Source organism: Pteronotus mesoamericanus, unplaced genomic scaffold, assembly GCF_021234165.1.
Source record: "Pteronotus mesoamericanus isolate MK-2021 breed Mesoamerican mustached bat unplaced genomic scaffold, CSHL_Meso_final contig_82, whole genome shotgun sequence".
In the NCBI taxonomy this organism is placed as follows: domain Eukaryota; kingdom Metazoa; phylum Chordata; class Mammalia; order Chiroptera; family Mormoopidae; genus Pteronotus; species Pteronotus mesoamericanus.
The window spans coordinates 4,163,624-4,181,346 of record NW_026555265.1 but is presented as its reverse complement, the minus strand read 5'-3'; the positions used below and the strand labels follow the sequence as shown (position 1 = coordinate 4,181,346).

At 35.0% G+C, this 17,723-nt stretch overlaps 1 protein-coding gene across 4 annotated transcripts in view; it reads right to left on the bottom strand.

Moving 5' to 3' along the window:
• TP63 (tumor protein p63) overlaps nucleotides 1-17,485 on the bottom strand; it is a 219,811-nt gene extending 202,326 nt beyond the window's left edge. For 3 of the 4 annotated variants that reach the window (XM_054585118.1, XM_054585119.1, XM_054585116.1), the window contains exon 1: nucleotides 16,841-17,050. In XM_054585118.1, coding sequence (XP_054441093.1) covers nucleotides 16,841-16,902 — 62 coding nt within the window. In that variant the 5' untranslated portion in view covers nucleotides 16,903-17,050. Of the gene's footprint in view, nucleotides 1-16,840; nucleotides 17,051-17,146 lie in introns of those variants that run through there. The other variant, XM_054585117.1, reaches the window with a different exon arrangement.
• Nucleotides 17,486-17,723: the final 238 nt, after the last annotated feature.

The following is a 17,723-nucleotide window of genomic DNA, read 5'->3' as shown; positions in this document are numbered from 1 at the left end:
GACATCACTACAAAATTCATTGCAGGGTGCTTTTCAAGAGCGATCCCATGATCTTCTCACTCAGGTGTTCTCAGTGGAATGCAAATGCTAAAATTTGGCTTCTCTCCAGTAACCCAATTAAGATAACTTCCAGCTCATCAAGCTGAACAAAAATTATATTGAGGGCATGTGACAATGGAAAATAGTAAGACATGGCATGAAAAAGCTGGGCCAGGAAATGTTATGTTGAAATCTGAGTGTTAGGTGTCTCCGAACGTAAGAGATTTCTAAATGATTAGGTCATTAATACAAAAAGGAAAAGAGTTTGTAATTTCTAGATTTTTCAACTTATTTATTTTATTGATTATTTAAGTTGTTTTTAAAAAATATATTTCTGTAAAAAGCCATTACAACACTAGCATACCTGAGAACTTAGTCTCTTCTAAAAAACAAACAGAAATTAGTAATATTATTTTTCTCCCACAAAGGTGTGCCTGAAAAATACTCCTTAAAATTATTTTATACAAAAATAAAAATATATACACCAAAAATGTGTTTACTTTTTACCCCATGTAAATATTAAATTTTCTAATTTAATAACTTTTCTTCCACATACACTTCTGTTTAATCATCTTTGTTTTTATTTAATCATAAATGATCTCTGTCATTTGTTTCTTTGGAATGATTAATTTTTTAATTAAAAACTTGGTGTTAACATTCTTTTACTTAAATAAATATTTCATTTCATATTTTAGAGGGATACTTCAACCGGTTTTGTATTTGAGACATCTTTCTGGCAAATGAGTCTTATGCTTTTCCAGCTTTAGTTAATAAGCACAAAGTTGTCTCACAAATAAATGGGAGATTAGGTATATAGCATTTACTATGAATAACATAAATACACATAAAGAGAGAATTTAATCATCATTTGATTCTTTAATCTCTTCAGTCTTAGTGGAGGGTGGGCTGAAATTCAACCATTTCTCCCCCAAGCACAAAGGACCACATAAAAGACTTGAGATGCTTCCCCCTAACATACTCTTTTGGTGCTAAAATAACAAAGACTAAGAATAAGTTTAGATTTAATCCCTTAAAAATATAAAGGTTATAGAAAACTAGACAGGTATCATTATAAATTAAACATGGGCAAAAATCTTTAAGAAAATTAATCACTCAAGGAATCTTTGCTTAACAATTATGGCTCATGAAAACTTGCCTGCCATACATCTAAAAAGGTCTAGTTTTAGGCAGATTGAACTGGGACATCTGGAAAATTAGGTTGAGTTTTTATGATAAAAATGACAACTACAATAGAAACAAAAATGTCCAGCAAGCATCATGATTGAAAAAGAAAAACGTACTTGTGTCAATTCAATCAGTCTAAGTTCAGTAGATAACTCTTGAGCAGAGTTTTAGGAGAATTTGATCATTTATAACAATGACATATAATTGGGACAAATCAGAAACTGAGAAATAAAATTGATTGCCTTTTGTAAATAAAAAACTTATAGTGGATCTCTTTGGCAAGGTCACTAAAGAAATGAAACAATGTTTGCCAAAACTATAGTGAAACTCACTAAGTATATTAACATATCTAAGGAAAGAATGTGCTAGTAGATAGTGGGGGGAATGTGTTGGTCACTAGTAAAGGCTGAAAAATATGAAGAGAGAGATACGTTCTGACTTTTGGGTCTTAACTCTGTGTCAGCACATGTATATTCTGGTTCAAGAAGATGAATCTTTAAATGGTATACCTTTATGGAGTTAGCTGTAGGGAGATGAATGCATCAAGCAATCGAATTACCCATTGACCTCCCATTCTTCAGCATGTGATATTTACCTAGAAACATGCTGAACATTATTTGGTATCCCTGAACAATATGTCTACAGAAAAAAATATGCTTATTGGCCAACAGAAGCATATCCAAGGCAGTTTATTTTTCATTGTAAGAGGTAGTACGTTGGCTTTCATATTTTCATATATTAATATCTGAGTGATTAACCAAGAAATTAATCTTATGATGACACAGGCTTCTACGCTTTCAAGCTTGAGAAGTATTCAGGTAACGTCATGCCTTCTACAGATGACACATAAGCCCGAAATAAGGTCCATCTCTGTAAACGTCAACATTTCTATTGATCATCTTTTGAAAAATATCCTTAATACTACCACTCTTTTCCATCTTATCTCATCTAGAACAATAGCTCTTAGTCTTGGACTTTACAGTTTCTTCCCCACACAGCACACGGCAAAAGTTATTCTTTAAAATGTAAGACAAAAAATCATTATGAGAGAAAAGAAAAATAAAATCTTCTTTATAGCTCTACTCTCTGTCAGTTGATCTTATTTCCTAACTTCCTATTCTTGCTTATTCTGTTCCAGTCACTCTGACCTCCTTGCATCCCCTGTCTGATATTATCTTTCTCAAATTCTTTGATTATTCTTTTCAGATCTCTACTCAAGAGTCACCTCGTGTAAGAGGCCTTATTAAATGACCATCTCATTTAATATAGCATGCCTTCCAACCTTGACATTCTCCCTCTGTACACCTTATTTTGCCTCATTTTTATGCAGAAACTTTTTACCACTCAACACATCTTATGCTTATAGGTGGACTGAAGATATAAGGTCCATGATATCAGGGATACATTTCTGCTCACTCGTGCCTGGAATTGGTTATAAATGGCACTCAGTACACTTTTTAAATAAGTAGTTGCAAAAAAGAAATAGTGTATAATGACAAAAAGCTTATTAGATTATATCCCAGGAATCAAATCTTTCTTTTGTCCTCAATTAAGCATCCTTGTGACAGACATTTAGCAGGACACTAGATCCCTACCTTCAGTTTCTTTATCTAAAAAATGTAACTAGCCCTGGCTGGTGTAGCTCAGTGGATTGAGTGTGGACCTGTGAACCAAAGAATTGCCAGTTCAATTCCCAGTCAGGGCACATGCCTGGGTTGCAGGCTGGGTCCCTGGTGGAGGGTGCATGAGAGGGAATCACACATTGATGTTTCTCTCCCACTCCTTCTCCTTCCCTTCCCCTCTCTCTAAAAAATAAATAAATAAATTCTTTAAAAAATGTAACTAAAAATATCTATGTGGTTCAAATACTCTATGTGAAAGGTTTTATAAGATAAAACTCTGAACAACTTATAAGGGATTTGAACAAAAAAGATGAGCAGGCTTACAAGTAGGATAGGTGAGAAGTTTAGTGAGAACACTGAATTCTGAATGTGAAATGCTGAGTGTAAGTCCAGATTCTTCCAGTGACCAGCTCTGTGACTTTGATTCTATTACCCAACTCTTAAAAGCCTCATCCCATCCCTCACCCCCAAAAAACCTTTCTCAATAAAAATTTCTCGCTCTTTTTAAAGAAATTCTTTCTTGGTTGTCAGGAAAAGCAATATAAGCAATTAGGGATATTTTATTAACTGTTTCTCCATAATTCTTTCAGTCAAAAGTTACTACTGAACACCCACATGTGCCAAGCTCTGTTCTAAGGGTTTGGAATAAGTCAGGGTACAAAGTGGAAAATACCCTGCCCTCATGTTGTACACTTTCCAGTGTGGAAAGACAGATAATAAAAAATAAACATAAATAAATAGAATAGTATTTTGGAAGGCAGTATATGTTATATAGACAAAATAGCATAGTAAGAAAATGGGGATTGAAAATATGTGACACAGGAACATTAAAATACACAAGACACCCCTCCTCATTTAACGTTGTACAGGCAGTTTCTCAAAGCTCAGTGTGTATCAGAATGCCCTGAAGAATGTGTTACTAAACAACACTGTGCTGGGCCACAACTCCAGGTTTTTTGATTCAGTAGAGCTTCTGTGAGGCTTGAAAATTTTCATTTTTACTGCTGTGATCTCAAGACCATACCAGGAGAATTACTAGTTTAGAACAATGCTTTTTGAATATAACGTATCTGTAAGTCCCCAAGAGTTCTTATTAAAATACAAATCCTCATTTATTGGGGCTAATGTTGGCCCCAGATTCTGTATTATTGTGTACACTTCACTTTAAGTAGTGAGAGTCTACTAGATGAACGGAAACTTACAAGTAAGCATGCAAAGAAGACATTATGAAATAAATAGAAATGAAGACAACACTTGAATTAAGGATTGAATTTTCGCAGGAGAGATTGCGAGGGTGAGCAGAGGCAACAGAGTCAGAGCAGACTGGGGTGTGAGATAGGCCAACAAAAGATTGTCACCAGAAAGGGAAGTAAAGACAGCATGATTTAAAGGACAAGAATAATTTCAGGTAACAATGAAGTCTAGGACACAGTTGTGTGGGCTGGTGTCTGAAATGGAGTGGAAATTGGAACGCCTTTGGTTGAGGAAGTCCAGGAGCTGCGAGACTTACATTGTAGGAAAGTCATCAAAGGAAGAGCAGAGTTTCCAAAGAACGGCAGAAGAGGAAAACAGAGCCAAAATACAAAGGAAAATCTCCTAAAGGTCAGTATATTGTGATGAAGTTCAGTAAATCGCTTTGATGAGAGAGACTTCAGAAGACATGAGATTGTTGACTGACAGTAGATAAAAAAGGATTTGAAAAACAGCAGTGTTGTGCAAGAGATATGTTAGTTTCTTTTCTTCACCCTCTGAATGAAAAGAAGTGTGTATAGAAGGCTTTGCTTCCCCTGGGATCAGTGGGCAATATTGAGTGTTTTCAGAGAAAGAACAGCTTCTAATTAAGATACTCTAGCAGAGAGTAAAAGGAAAAAAAGTCAAATGTGGAGAACAAATTTGTTCAAAAGATGCTGGTAAGTCAAAATACCGCAAGAGAAAAGGAATATCATTAGTGGAGTGGAAATGGGAAAATAAGTAAGATTAATCTGGATAGAAAGTATGTGAAAGAGAGTTCTATCTAAATTGGAAAATTTCAGTCACAGAATTAGCAAATAAGGCAGTTGTGAGTAATCAAAAGCAAAGAGGTAGCAAAAAGAGTGAAGGAAAAAAAAGACAATTAAAGGTGAAAAAAGCAGTGAGGAAAAAAAGATAATTAAAGAAGAGTCTTAAAGTGGTCCCAAGTTGCCAAATTGAGCATTTCCAAGCTTGTTGAATGAAACTTTGTGTATAAGGCCCTAATTATTCTGACTGTAAGATATGCATTTCCACAGGTATATTAGACTGCCCTCAAATTTGTCTTTCCATGGTTGCATTAATGGTGAAAATAATACTTGGTAATGGAGTTAGCTGTAGGAAACATTTTTCTCCCTTCAGATTCAAACTATTTCAATAGAATGTGAATTCATTTTTAGGGTCTCTTTTATAAGTTTTCTTTATGCTTAAAAACCATTTCTGCATAGAATTTACTGGTCATAAAAATAAGAAATAAGGATCTTATTCATCTTCACTATTGTCTACACAGGGCAGGTTCCAGAGCCAATCAGTGCCTCAATTTCTTCATTTATAGAATAATGATAATTAGAGCTACTATCTATACATGCATACCATGTGCCACACTCTGTCTTCAGCTATTTATACAACTGCCTCAATTCTCAAAACAGCCCAGCCACTTAGGTACTACTATTATTATGCTCATTTATACATGAAAAAAACAGACATATAGAGATTAACATATCTAACAATTGGTAGAGAGAGAATTGACCAAGCCACATGGTTCCCAGCTGCAGTTTCTTAAGCATTATACTAGTATCCCTTGGTTAGCAATTGATAATGTTATCAAGTAACCCTTTAAGTGGTTAGAAGATTAAGTGTAAAATTAAATATCTAAAGTGCCTAGAACAGTTTCTGGCACATGGTAAGAATTCCATAAATAGAAGATATTTAGCTTGTTTACGTCTCATCCTCATTTTCTAAAAATACAGGATCAAAAGTTGAGATCTTTTAAAATTAGTAATTGTAGTTTCTGTAATTATAATGGTAATTGTAGTTAATAAAAAAGTGCTAATTAACACTACATCTCACTTTACATCTATTAAATTAGTAAAATGTAATAACATCCAAAGCTGGAACTCTGGCAAAATATACCAGCACACACTTTTGAATAGTCATGTTTTCAAGAAACTTAAAAGAGAATACATCCTTTTATCTGTCACCCTCTTGCTTCTTGGGGGCAGCATACTATCGGGGGGAAGCAGCAAAACCTTTAGTGAAGAATCCTGGGCTCAAATTCTGACTCAGGTGAGAGTGAAAATACAAAGAGGTCCTTCCACTTGCTGGTTAAGTCACCCTAGTTAAGTTGGTTATTTCTCTGAGAATCATTTTCCTTTTCTGCGAACTGGGGATATTAGCTTAAAAAAAATGTATTTTGTGACATAAAGCAGGGAAATACACAACAGTTTGAACAAATGGAATGTATATTATTTTGCTTTCTTTTAATATTTGTTCCCTGGGACAATCCCAATAACTCAAAAAAGGTGGTTATATGATATTTTAATTTATAATAAAACTTACAACCAACCTAAAAGAAAAAGATAAATGTATTGAGTTGCATTGATATGAGATTAATATGCAGTTAGTTATATGATAAATGCAAACATACATGACAAATGGAGAATTCGTATATAATTTATATAGGGAATAAAACATTGAAATCATTTTACAATTTTAACTTCTATGTACAAAAAATTATCAACCTAGAAGATGACATGAAAAACTGTTTAAACTAGATTTTTCTTTGCTGGCTTCCATTATTGTTGAGAACATGTCATTTGCTTAATAAATAATTTTTGATATGATTACTATTAAATCACAAGTACTTTTTCCTGAACATAGTCCATCGATGGTACCTAAAGTGCTCTGATATTTATATGTTTATATATCTTCAAAGACCTTCCTTTACTTCTCACTTAATTCAGATGATTCTAGAACCAGGTTTTCTACAGTAAAGGCAAATACTTATAAACTTTGAATTTTTAAATTGATCACATATCCAACACCTAGCATTTAGTAAATATTTACTGAACATATTAAATAGTTTTGTAGTTTTCAAACAGGTTGAACTCTTTCGGGCACTATTATTTTCATTTTTCTATTCCTCTTTGTCACCCCAAACAATATTTTAAATATATTTAAGTAGTAGCTAATTTATAAAACTCCTTTAAAATGTGTCTAGCAACTCAGATAAACTAATACTTATAAACGATATTTTCCTATAAAATCCAAGTCATATACTTTGTCAGTTTTATGTTTTTACTTTTGAGATGTTGCTATCACAGTTTTCACTTTTCCTTACAAAATGTCCCAATTTTACTTTGGCAGAGCAAAGTATGGGCTGGTCAAAGAAAATGCTTTGTGATATTTTTAGCTTTTTCAGGTTTATCCTGTTTTCTCAAGAAGCAAAGAAATACAGAGCTTCTATGACAGGGAGAAAGACAAAAAGAGAGAAAGAGAAGAAAAGTAGAAAGGAAAAACTGAACTTTGTGTTTTACTGCTTTGAAGGATTCAAGATTTAAAGATGAAATTGTATCTAAATTTTAGGTGGAACAATAAGGTCGGACCTCAAATGCCAGACAGCAAGGCCAGTAATGGATTCATAGGGTAACACTGAAGGTTTTTCTCAGTGAGAAGACTCGATGACACATGAGACCCTACAAAAGTGAATCAGAACAAATGCAAGATCTGAGAGGGCCTACGTTCACACCAGTGCCAACTTGAAGAAGTTATTCACTCATATTTCAAGTTTTAGTGAAGGAATTACAATTAAAGCCACATCAGCCTTCACAGAGTATTAAAAACTGTATTTGTGATTTTTTAGATGTATATTGTCAATTGGATTTTGAAAAATTTCACTTTGACTAGAAGTCTTTTTGTTGGTCCTAATTTAGTATAAAAATCCTATCAAGCACAAAGTTTTTATTCATTGCCTGAGATAAGAAAAGTGTTTTTAATAAATAGTAAAATGAAACATACATTTTATTAGCACTTTTTATTCAGAGGAGTTTGCAATATCATGAAAAAGTTGGAAGAAAGTTTACTCATTGAATAAATAAATCAGTAAATATACTATAATTATTTATGTACTTAAGAAATGAATGACACTATTAATTCAGTTTTATGTATATATATGAAATATAAAATGGATGTTTCAATGAGCCAGAAAAAAAAGAAAGCAAATGATGAATTTCAAATAAAAGATTTAAAGTTTGGGGGTTTTTTTATGTTTAAATTTTCTTTTTAATTTTTTATTTTTAAATCCTGTTTATTCTATGACAGTTGTCTCAATTTTCCCCCCTTTGCCCTCCTCCACCCATCCCACCCTGCCTACCTCTCCCACAGTCTATATTTTTAAGAAAGCTCTAAAAATTGAGAAAGTGTCAGAATATCATGGGGGATTAAGTTAAATGCAATCAACAACCGCAAGGCATAAGATACTTAACTTTAAAAGCAAAAGTCTCCACTGTAGCATTATCCCTATCATGAATTTATATATAATGTATTATTTTTTTCAATCTACACCATATCTCTAATAAAGGTTACATTAAAAATTTAGGTAACCATGTAGCTGATTAAATTATCTCACCAGCTTTCAATTTTGTGCTTCTTGCCTTGCAATGCTTTATCAGTCTTAACGTTATTAGGATGCTAGTTTTCCCCTCAATTACGAGAGACCTGCATAGGTTAATGGGAAGTGAGAGTGGGTGGCAGTTGTTCAAGTTGGCAAATTAGGTTTTTATTCATTAAAAAAAAAGGTACTGAAATTTGAAAGTGGTATGGGGATTTTAAGTCCTTACATTTCTTTTAAACTTAATGATTTCGTTTTGAACTTCGAAGACTCTAATTCATAATACAGAGTGAGTCAGGTATAAGTGAAGAATGGAAGGCAAATGATGAGAATGAGAGAATAGACAATTAATTCTCTCCATCTAAATTATCCACGAATACTACGGCTTAAGGTAAAACAGAAATGTTAATAACTGTCATTTCCAAAACCTTGACTAACCAATAAGTACACCTCACCTCATGTCCATTTCTCATCCTATTTTAAATGGAACAAAGTGACTTTCAGAGGTTGGGAAGTGCATAATTATATAGACCAGAGTCTTTAGACTTTGATCATAATTATAGTGCTTTATCCATCCATCACTTGTTGCTTGAGGTCTCTTCCTTGTTGAGTGCTTTAAAGAAGATAGAAACCCTGTCAGGACAAATTTGAGCTGCAAAACAGCTAATCAGAAACTTGGCTCTCTTAACTTGAAACAGATTGAAAATTGCCACTTTAATCTCACAATCCATTTGGCTTTTAAGTAAAGCGAGTACATGAAGTCTGTCTTTTGGAAGGCATGTGTCTGTTGTTCATACCACTGGATACTGTTTTATGAGCTTCTGATGGGACATTAGGTCCAAGTTTCCCTCACTGTAGGTAACAGTCCTCAAAATTAGGTTTGCAAACAAACAAATCATCTGAGGTGCTGGATAAAAATGCTGATTTTGGATTCCTTCTGCTGCTCATGCCAGTTTTTCAAAGGGAGGCATCAATGTTACTGTAAACCTGGGAATAACTGGGAACCTTACGGCACCAGAAGGAGTGGAACTGTTTTCCAAGAGTGCCTGAGAACTGCGTGAGTGAAAATTGTTTGCTTTTGTTTGTGTGCAATTCCAAAGCTTCACTTGGACTTAACAAATCATCGTCTCAGGGTGTTGCTGTCCCATCCCTCCGAGTTCCTGGGATCAGAAGTGACTGTATATATTCCTGTATTTTCCTGAATCGGAATTTGGGCCTCATACTTTCAGTTACTAAGAGTCGAGTATACCTCCCTGTAAAGCATTTCGAGATACTTTAACAGATGCTACTAACAAAAATCACCCTTCCAATTTGCTGCCTCTAGGATCAGTGCTGTGCAATTGCAGGCCATAGCCAGGGTGCCTGAGTCCTTCTAGCCTTCCTTGTACCTCCTTTTATTATGCCAATGCATGTGGTTCTACCTTGGATTTTCTGAGCTCCAGGACAATATTTGACACATAGCTTCTACCTTCCCCACTCAGCACCAAACTATGCAAATAAATAAATAAGTTCATGGACTATTTTAAACAAAGAAATCAAAAAAGAAATAGTTGTAGTTTCCATGGGTACAATTTGGGGTTAAAAACTCTTAACCCAGTGAATTCGTTTCTTAATGCCACTATAACAAGTTACAAATTTACTGCTTACACCAATACAAATGTATTATTTTACAGTTCTGTAGGTCAGACCTTTGCAGGCTCCCAGAACCTGCCAGCCTTCCTTGCCTCACAATCCCCTTCCACCATCAAAATCTGTGGAATCTTCTTACATTACATCATTCTGACTTTTTTTCTACTTCCCACGTCCCCTGTGAAGGACTCATGATTACATTGTGTCCATGTGGATTATCCAGGTTAATCTACCTATTTTAAGGCCAGCTGATTAGCAGTGTTAATTTCATCAGCAATCTTAATTCCCCTTCGCTGTGTAATATAGTGTATTTGCAGGTTCTGGGGATTAAGCTATGGCTATCTTAATCCCCAGAACTGGGGGATCACTTGGAGGTCATTATTCTGCCTACCACACCTACTCACCTTGCAGGTAGATCAGGTACTTAATGTTTTGGGAAACACTTCTTAACTATAAAGTCCTATGCATATATCATAGAATGTTATGTACTCTGGTAAAAATGGCATTGAACTGGGAGTCAAAAGACTTGAATTCCAGACCTGGTATTTTGTCGTGTGATTTTTGGCAAATCACTTAACCCCTCTGGGATTCAGATTTCTCAATTCTAAAGTCTAAGAATTGAGGGAGACAAGCCAAGATCCTGTCAAGACCCATAATGACCTTTGTCCTTAATTTAAAGATGATATGGAGCAAAATGGAATGTAAAGTATGCCTACATGAAGACATAATTGTTGCTAGGAAAGACTCCCCAGTCTGCTGGTGTGCTGCCCAGAAAACAGTAGGGCTGAGCAAATACACTAAGGAAATGAATTTCACAGTTTAGTTGGGTTCATATTTAATTCTCAAAGTCTTGTTTGTGAATAGTAGATCAGAGTTTGTTATCCCTACTTACCTTACGAGAAATCTTTGATTTAGACAGCTTAAGTGATGTCATGATGGTCACGTAATTAGTTAGTGGTAGAGTTAAAACTATCATCCACGTCTTTTGAGAAGCCGTGTGTGCACTGTGCTGACCCACTTCTCTGCCTCTCTACCATTTAAGTGCACTCACAGCTCAGGAGCAACGCACAGAATTATAACACATCATCCTTTTGGCTAGCCACAGTTGGCCATAAAGTTCTTTTAAAACGTATTCTTGTGAAAATTGTAAGGCTTTAGAGCAGCTCCTTTTTGGTTAAAACTGGCGGATACATTAGTGCCTGTTGATAAATTGTACCTGCATATTTCTTTATGAAATAGTTCTCCTGCTCTGTGCCTTGCTCATTTCAAGTACTAATATAAATAACATACACTGCAGCATTTAGTCTCATCCCTCTTGGTCAGATAAAGAACTTTAGTGATTACGGAGATGACGAAAATTAATAAATTGGCCTTACTAAAAACTGGTTTGCTTATCACAATGGATGGATACATCCTTTATCTGACATCAGAAATTATATTGTATTATTCTGTTATATCCATTTAGGAAATCTTCCTATGAACATAACACTATGGTCATATTTTAATTTTTGTACTTGCAATCATCCTGGCAGGAAAAAAGAGCACTTGAACAAAGAGCAATTGAAGAGAGTTTAATGAAGAGACTATTTATCAAGGGAAAAGAGATTTGGTGTGGCTTCTTGGAGTTAACAATGGCTGGGAATGGTTACCACCCCTAAGCTTGAAGGGAAGGGAGAGGAAGGAGCAGTTACTTGAAATCAAGACACCTGGACCTGTGGCAGGGGTTTCTGAGAGGACCTATGGCCTTTAGTAGAAAACCCAACAGGGAGGTGGCCAGGAAAACATCTACCCCAACTTCACTCCCCGTGTATCCTTTGATAGATATCCTGCTAGAGTTTCCCACTGGTTGAACACAACAACTGGAGGTGAAAGGAACTATCAATGCAATATTTAAAAGTTAACTTTCTGGAGTACAGAACAAGAAGCAGAAAGTTGGAAGGTAGATGTAAAGAGGACATCCAACACAAACCACATATGCCTTTATGTGGTATTAGTGAAATGATATTCCACTATAAGTTCACTGTCACCACCCTTCCTTTTGGGGTATATTTAGAAGGAACAGTTAATAAAGTTGACCTTTAAGATAGAAAGCATAAAATTCACAATCAATATGTAGTTTTCATAGGAAATACTTTTTACCCATGCAGCACTTTAACAGTTTCAATTTCTTTTGAAAAATATTAGTCTTTTAGTATTCCTTGGTTAAAAAATCTATTTTAAAAACTAGATGGCAATTCTAAAACTAAAGGTATTCAAGGAGGTCCAAATTACAACCCCAAAAATAAATTAACAAAGATTTAGCTTCTAAAATGATAAATTTTAGATTTATTTTGAGTATTGACCTAATAAAAAATCAACAGAATTTATTTTATAAAGTTTTTATTATAAGGAAATGCTGACTTACTCACTGGCTCTTATTTATTGATCTTGTGTCATTTCATCTATGCTTCAATATTTTGTTACAGGTAAATGAGCAATAAAATGACAACGTAATTCTGCTACCTTCTCTTTGTAATGGTCAATATTAGTGAAGTGGAAATCTAAGCTCTGCAGTAGAACTGCTTTTTAGATTTTCAGAGTTTTTACAAAGACTGAAATAAATTAGTGTCAACTTCAAAGATCAACTAGATGCATAATACGTCGATATGCTAAGAAACACAAAAAACAAAGGGTTAATTTGATTTTAACTGAATGATTGTTATAGTACTGCAAAATGTATCCTAAAATTGGCTTTCTGGGAATGGCATTAACATTTAGTAATAAATGATAATAACATCTCTCATTTATTCTGTTCAGCGATAAAAGGAAATTCGTGTATTAAGGTAGCTTGGAGTTAAAAATAACAGGATATTTTTCTTTCTGTTTTTGAAAGTTCTCTTGTGACTTCTTTCCAAAGACAAGGTCAGGAAAAAGACAAATTTAACTATGTAGATGACTATGATTATAGAATGATTAAATTTGGTCTATCTTAAAATAGACTTTGTAAACGGAGAACTACAAGTGTTGTCTGTTTAGAAAACCAACTCAAACCAAATGATACTATATGTGTGATTCTTGCTTTGACAGTATTACTTACAGTTGATTTTTTCACTTATTCATTTACTCACTAAATAGTATAGGCGGGAAAGTAGTAATAATTCACTCCTTAAAATATATGACAAAACAGTTAAGAACATTGGGGTTCTTAACTGTAAAAAAACAAAAAGTTTGTTTTTTTTTTTCCCCATAAGTTGGCTCCAGTAGCACTTAATTGTCTTGAACTTCATTCAAAACAATTTTGTTAGATTGTATTGTGACAGCTGTCATATCAGCATGCATTTTTTAAAAAAGCATCAAAATTGATAAATTTTTGTGTAACCATTTCAATATTGAAAATGGAAGTAAATATGCAACATTTTCAGCATATTACGTTTTATTATTTCAAAAAACGCAACTGAAATGCCAGAAAAAAGAGCTGTGTAGTGTATGGAGGAGGTGCTGTGACTAATTGAATGTGTCAAAAGTGTTTTGCAGAGTTTCTTGCTGGAGATTTTTCGCTGGACAATGCTCCACTGCTGGGTAGACCAGTCAAGTTGATGGTGATCAAATCAAGACATTAGTTGAAAACAATCAACATTATGGTAGGTAGCAGGTAGGAATGAGCAACCAGAGGGGAAATATAGGCAGAGCCCTCATCATTACAGTCTAACAAAGAACTTAATACAAGGAGACTAGAAGCAAAAGGAAAACATCTCACCAATATACGCAGCAGTCCTGAGCTTGGTTTGATAAGATTGCCAGGTGTCCTCAGCATTATAAGCCAAGTAGCGCAGAAGGGGAGAGCCCTTGAGACTGTTCTGAGAAAAGGGGCTTCTGTAACAAGCTTCCTGAGGTTGCTGAGTGTCCTGAATGTCAGGAGCAGGAGGAAGGGCAGTAGTCCTTGAGATTCTGCACTGGAAAAGGGGGCCTCTGTAACGATTTCACTAATTGAGACAAAGCTTTCACTTACTGAGAAAGAAAGCCTTTGTAGCTGTATATTATTCCCAAGATCTAGAAGGGAAAAAGGAGGGATATCTCTAAAAGCTAGCTGAAGGATATAACCCCCAAACCCCAATAGTTGGGGTACTTGGATTAGCCAAGTGCCCACTTGTAGCTTTTGCTCAAGTGTATAAATAAACTATCTCATTTCTACCAAACTTGTCTGTTTCTTGCTTGAATTCATCTCTTGCAGCGAGACAAGAGCTGAGGCGGGGAAAGAAGGCCTCCTGACTGAAGTCTCGCTCCCCACACCATAACAATTATACCGCAAGAGAGATAGCCGGCATACTCAAAAAAACCAAATCAGTAAAGTTATCGGTGAAAATGAGAAATGTGTCTTTTATTTTATGGAAAAAATTGTATGAACTTTTTGGCCAACCTAGTATATGAGAAAATATGTTAAGAAATAAATAGGTACTGTAGAGTTAAATAAACATTATAGCTGTATCTTATTTCTTTATTTATTTTTGTATTTCCAGGGCCTGGTACAGAGTAGATGCTCAGCAACAAATATTTTTCTGCTTTTTATTTTGCCAGTTAAGTTTCATAGCAAATGGGAATTACAGAATCTTGCCTAAAGCAATTTATTAGGCAAATAAAAGTTACCTGACCACTCTGCTCTGTGGTCTCACAGCACCTCCAACATACCGCCCTCCGTGCCCCGAAAGGGACACTCGCCATCATTAAAGCTCAGGGGATTCAGCAAAATTTAAAACTATTTTAAAATATTGTTGTTATTTGAAAGTTTACAATCTTCAAAAACTAAACTTTTTGAAGATTTGCTCAATGAATTAACAGTTTGTTGGAACAATATGAAAAGTTATTTCCTCTTATTTATATTTACAGGTCTTTGTCATCAATCACTAGAAATGCCTCTAGACCAGCGATTCTCAACATTTTTCATCTCATAGCACACAGAGAGTAATTACTAAAATTCTGCAGCACACCAAAAAAATTATTTTTTGCCGAGCTGACAAGAAAAAATAAGTATAATTTTGATTCACTCATACTGGCTGGCTATTGCTGTGTTGGCTGTTGTCATGTTTTTATTTGACAATCTAAGGGAAAAGAGGCCAGCGTCCCTGACTAAATAGTCAGATATTGCACATTTTTAAAATGTGGCACACCAGCTGAAAAATCGATGCTCGATGTAGAGGTGTACAGGATGACTAACATGTGGGTTCCTAATCAATAAAAAAAAGTTTCTTCTAAAGCTGAAGTATATCCAAGTACCTACTTTTAAAAACATGCCTTCAAGGGAAGCATAATCCAACTAATGTTTCATTAGAATTATGCTCTTAGAAATATTGTTTCAAAAGATTTTTAGTGGAATAGAAAATTTTGAGGCTGAAAACTAGAAGATCTTTGGTGTTCCACATTTTATCCATCCAATCTCCAACAACAACTACATCTTATTTTCAAGTTATCCAAGAATATATAAACTTCAGAGAGAGCAAGGCAGGAATCAAACATCATTCACATTTTCCATTTCATCCTGGAAGACCACAAACTTCTTTCCTTCCTTCCTTCCTTCCTTCCTTCCTTCCTTCCTTCCTTCCTTCCTTCCTTCCTTCCTTCCTTCCTTCCTTCCGTTTGTTTCTTTCTTTCCTTTTCCCCCTCCTGTTTTCTTTTTCTCTCGACTGTTCCATTTACTTTGCTGCATAACTTTTTCTCTTCTGCTTTTTCACACAGCCCACCAGAAACCTCACAAAAAGAAAAGCAAAGCTTACATAGTCCACATTAGTGTTCTACATGGTGACAAATTATATTAATGAAAAAAGATCACACATCTTCCATAATTGCCTGGGCAATGTGACAGCAACTGAGCTCTGCCCAGAGAACCCACTTCACTTCTAGTATGAGGCTCCAATAGACACCTGTGGTGAGTGACAAGTTAACCCCTTTGTAACCCCACTGTTTTCAACACTCAGAGGTCCTCTCTCATTAGTCTTATAAAATAAAGTATGAAATTCCAACATCAAACCTCATGCTGTTGAATTAACAACATCACACTGGTACATACGACTTAAATATCTCCCATAACTTTATGACTGGAAAAACACTGTTCAGGTTACATTTACCAGTTTAAAAATAGCAAACTCTAATTTGAAACACATACACACATCGTGGGTGCTCACTAATATTCCTTCTCAGTGCTAGGCAAATGTTTTTTTCTATAAACATAAATAAAATTCAGTACAATAAGAAGTTTTAAAAGTCAGACTTGTCAAAAGATGATGTTTGTTATAAAACAAATTAAGAAGAAAATATTCCTTAGAGCCAAAGTGACAAGCCATAATCTCCTTGATATAAATACAATGGCTGTTTACCTATTTTTAATAAATTAAAATTATTCTGTGTTTATTTTAACTTGAAGATCATCCATAAATGATCCTTATCCAATGAAATTTCTTCTTGGGTGGGTGAGTTCTGACTGAGCAAGGCAAATAACAGATTTTAAACACCTTAAAATGGTGTGATTTTTTTTAAGAAATCATGGGAAGATTGTCTTCAAACTTAGTCACTTTGTCCATTTAGACTTCAACTAAAAAAGAAAAACTAATAATAAAAAAGATGCCCACAGACCACTTTAAGTCCACAGAAAGTCCAAAATAATATCACTGTGCTCATAAACAAGGAGGGATTGCTGTTTGTACACAGCAGAAACACTCATAATACACAAGGCACGCCAATTAAGTTTTGACAGAAGTTATGTCACGTTTAAACTCACCGCTGGATGTAAGGGTCGGGGCAGTACTGTAGGGTGGCACACCGTGAAGTTTCAAAATTCATTTCCTTCAATTCTCTTTGATATCAACAAATGGAGAACAATTATATAACACATACACATATACCTGTGTATATAGAGATAGAAAGCCAGAGAGCTAACTAAAAGCAAAAGGGTCAACTGCTATCAGACATAGAAGTTTAGACACTTTTCCCCTTCACACATATTTGCAAAGAGGCGGAGCGTTCCTTGATTTTAACCAATGAGATTCATCAAGGAACTAAAACATCAGAAACAGTCAAATCTTACCAGCTGGGCATCCTTTCTAAATATGTTCTTCCCCCTCTATCGGGGTTTTAGAATCCTTGACGTATAGTGGCCACGCTTGTTGGCAACTTGAAGGCATCTCTGAACTTCTGGTTTCTCTGGTGATTGGATGCTGGCATGAATGGCATCAGAGTTTAATTTCAGCAGCCTGGACTTTTATGACAGAACTGAGCTTAAGAGCGGCTACTCTGCTCCAGCTAATTAACATTTCTTTGTATTTGCATACTGATTTGACTTGAGGACTTCTGTAGCTGTTGTGGAGCTAAAGTTTTTACAGAGCTGCTTAAGAAGGTTGTTTATTTTTCATTTCCACTTCCCCCCAACCCCCACTCCCTTTCATTCTCCCTCTCAGCCAACCGCCTGTTGTGGTCACAATCTCAAATAGCAAAGACAGGGAAATTCCTTGATTATATTTAACCTAGAACTCACTCTTCCTCTCAACGAAGAGAAAGAGATATCTATTCACATCCCCTTAGAAGTTTTGCCGGCCCCGAATAAAAGAAAATAAACTTCGTTGAGTTTTAAAATATCCTACCTAAAATACACACACAGAATTCTT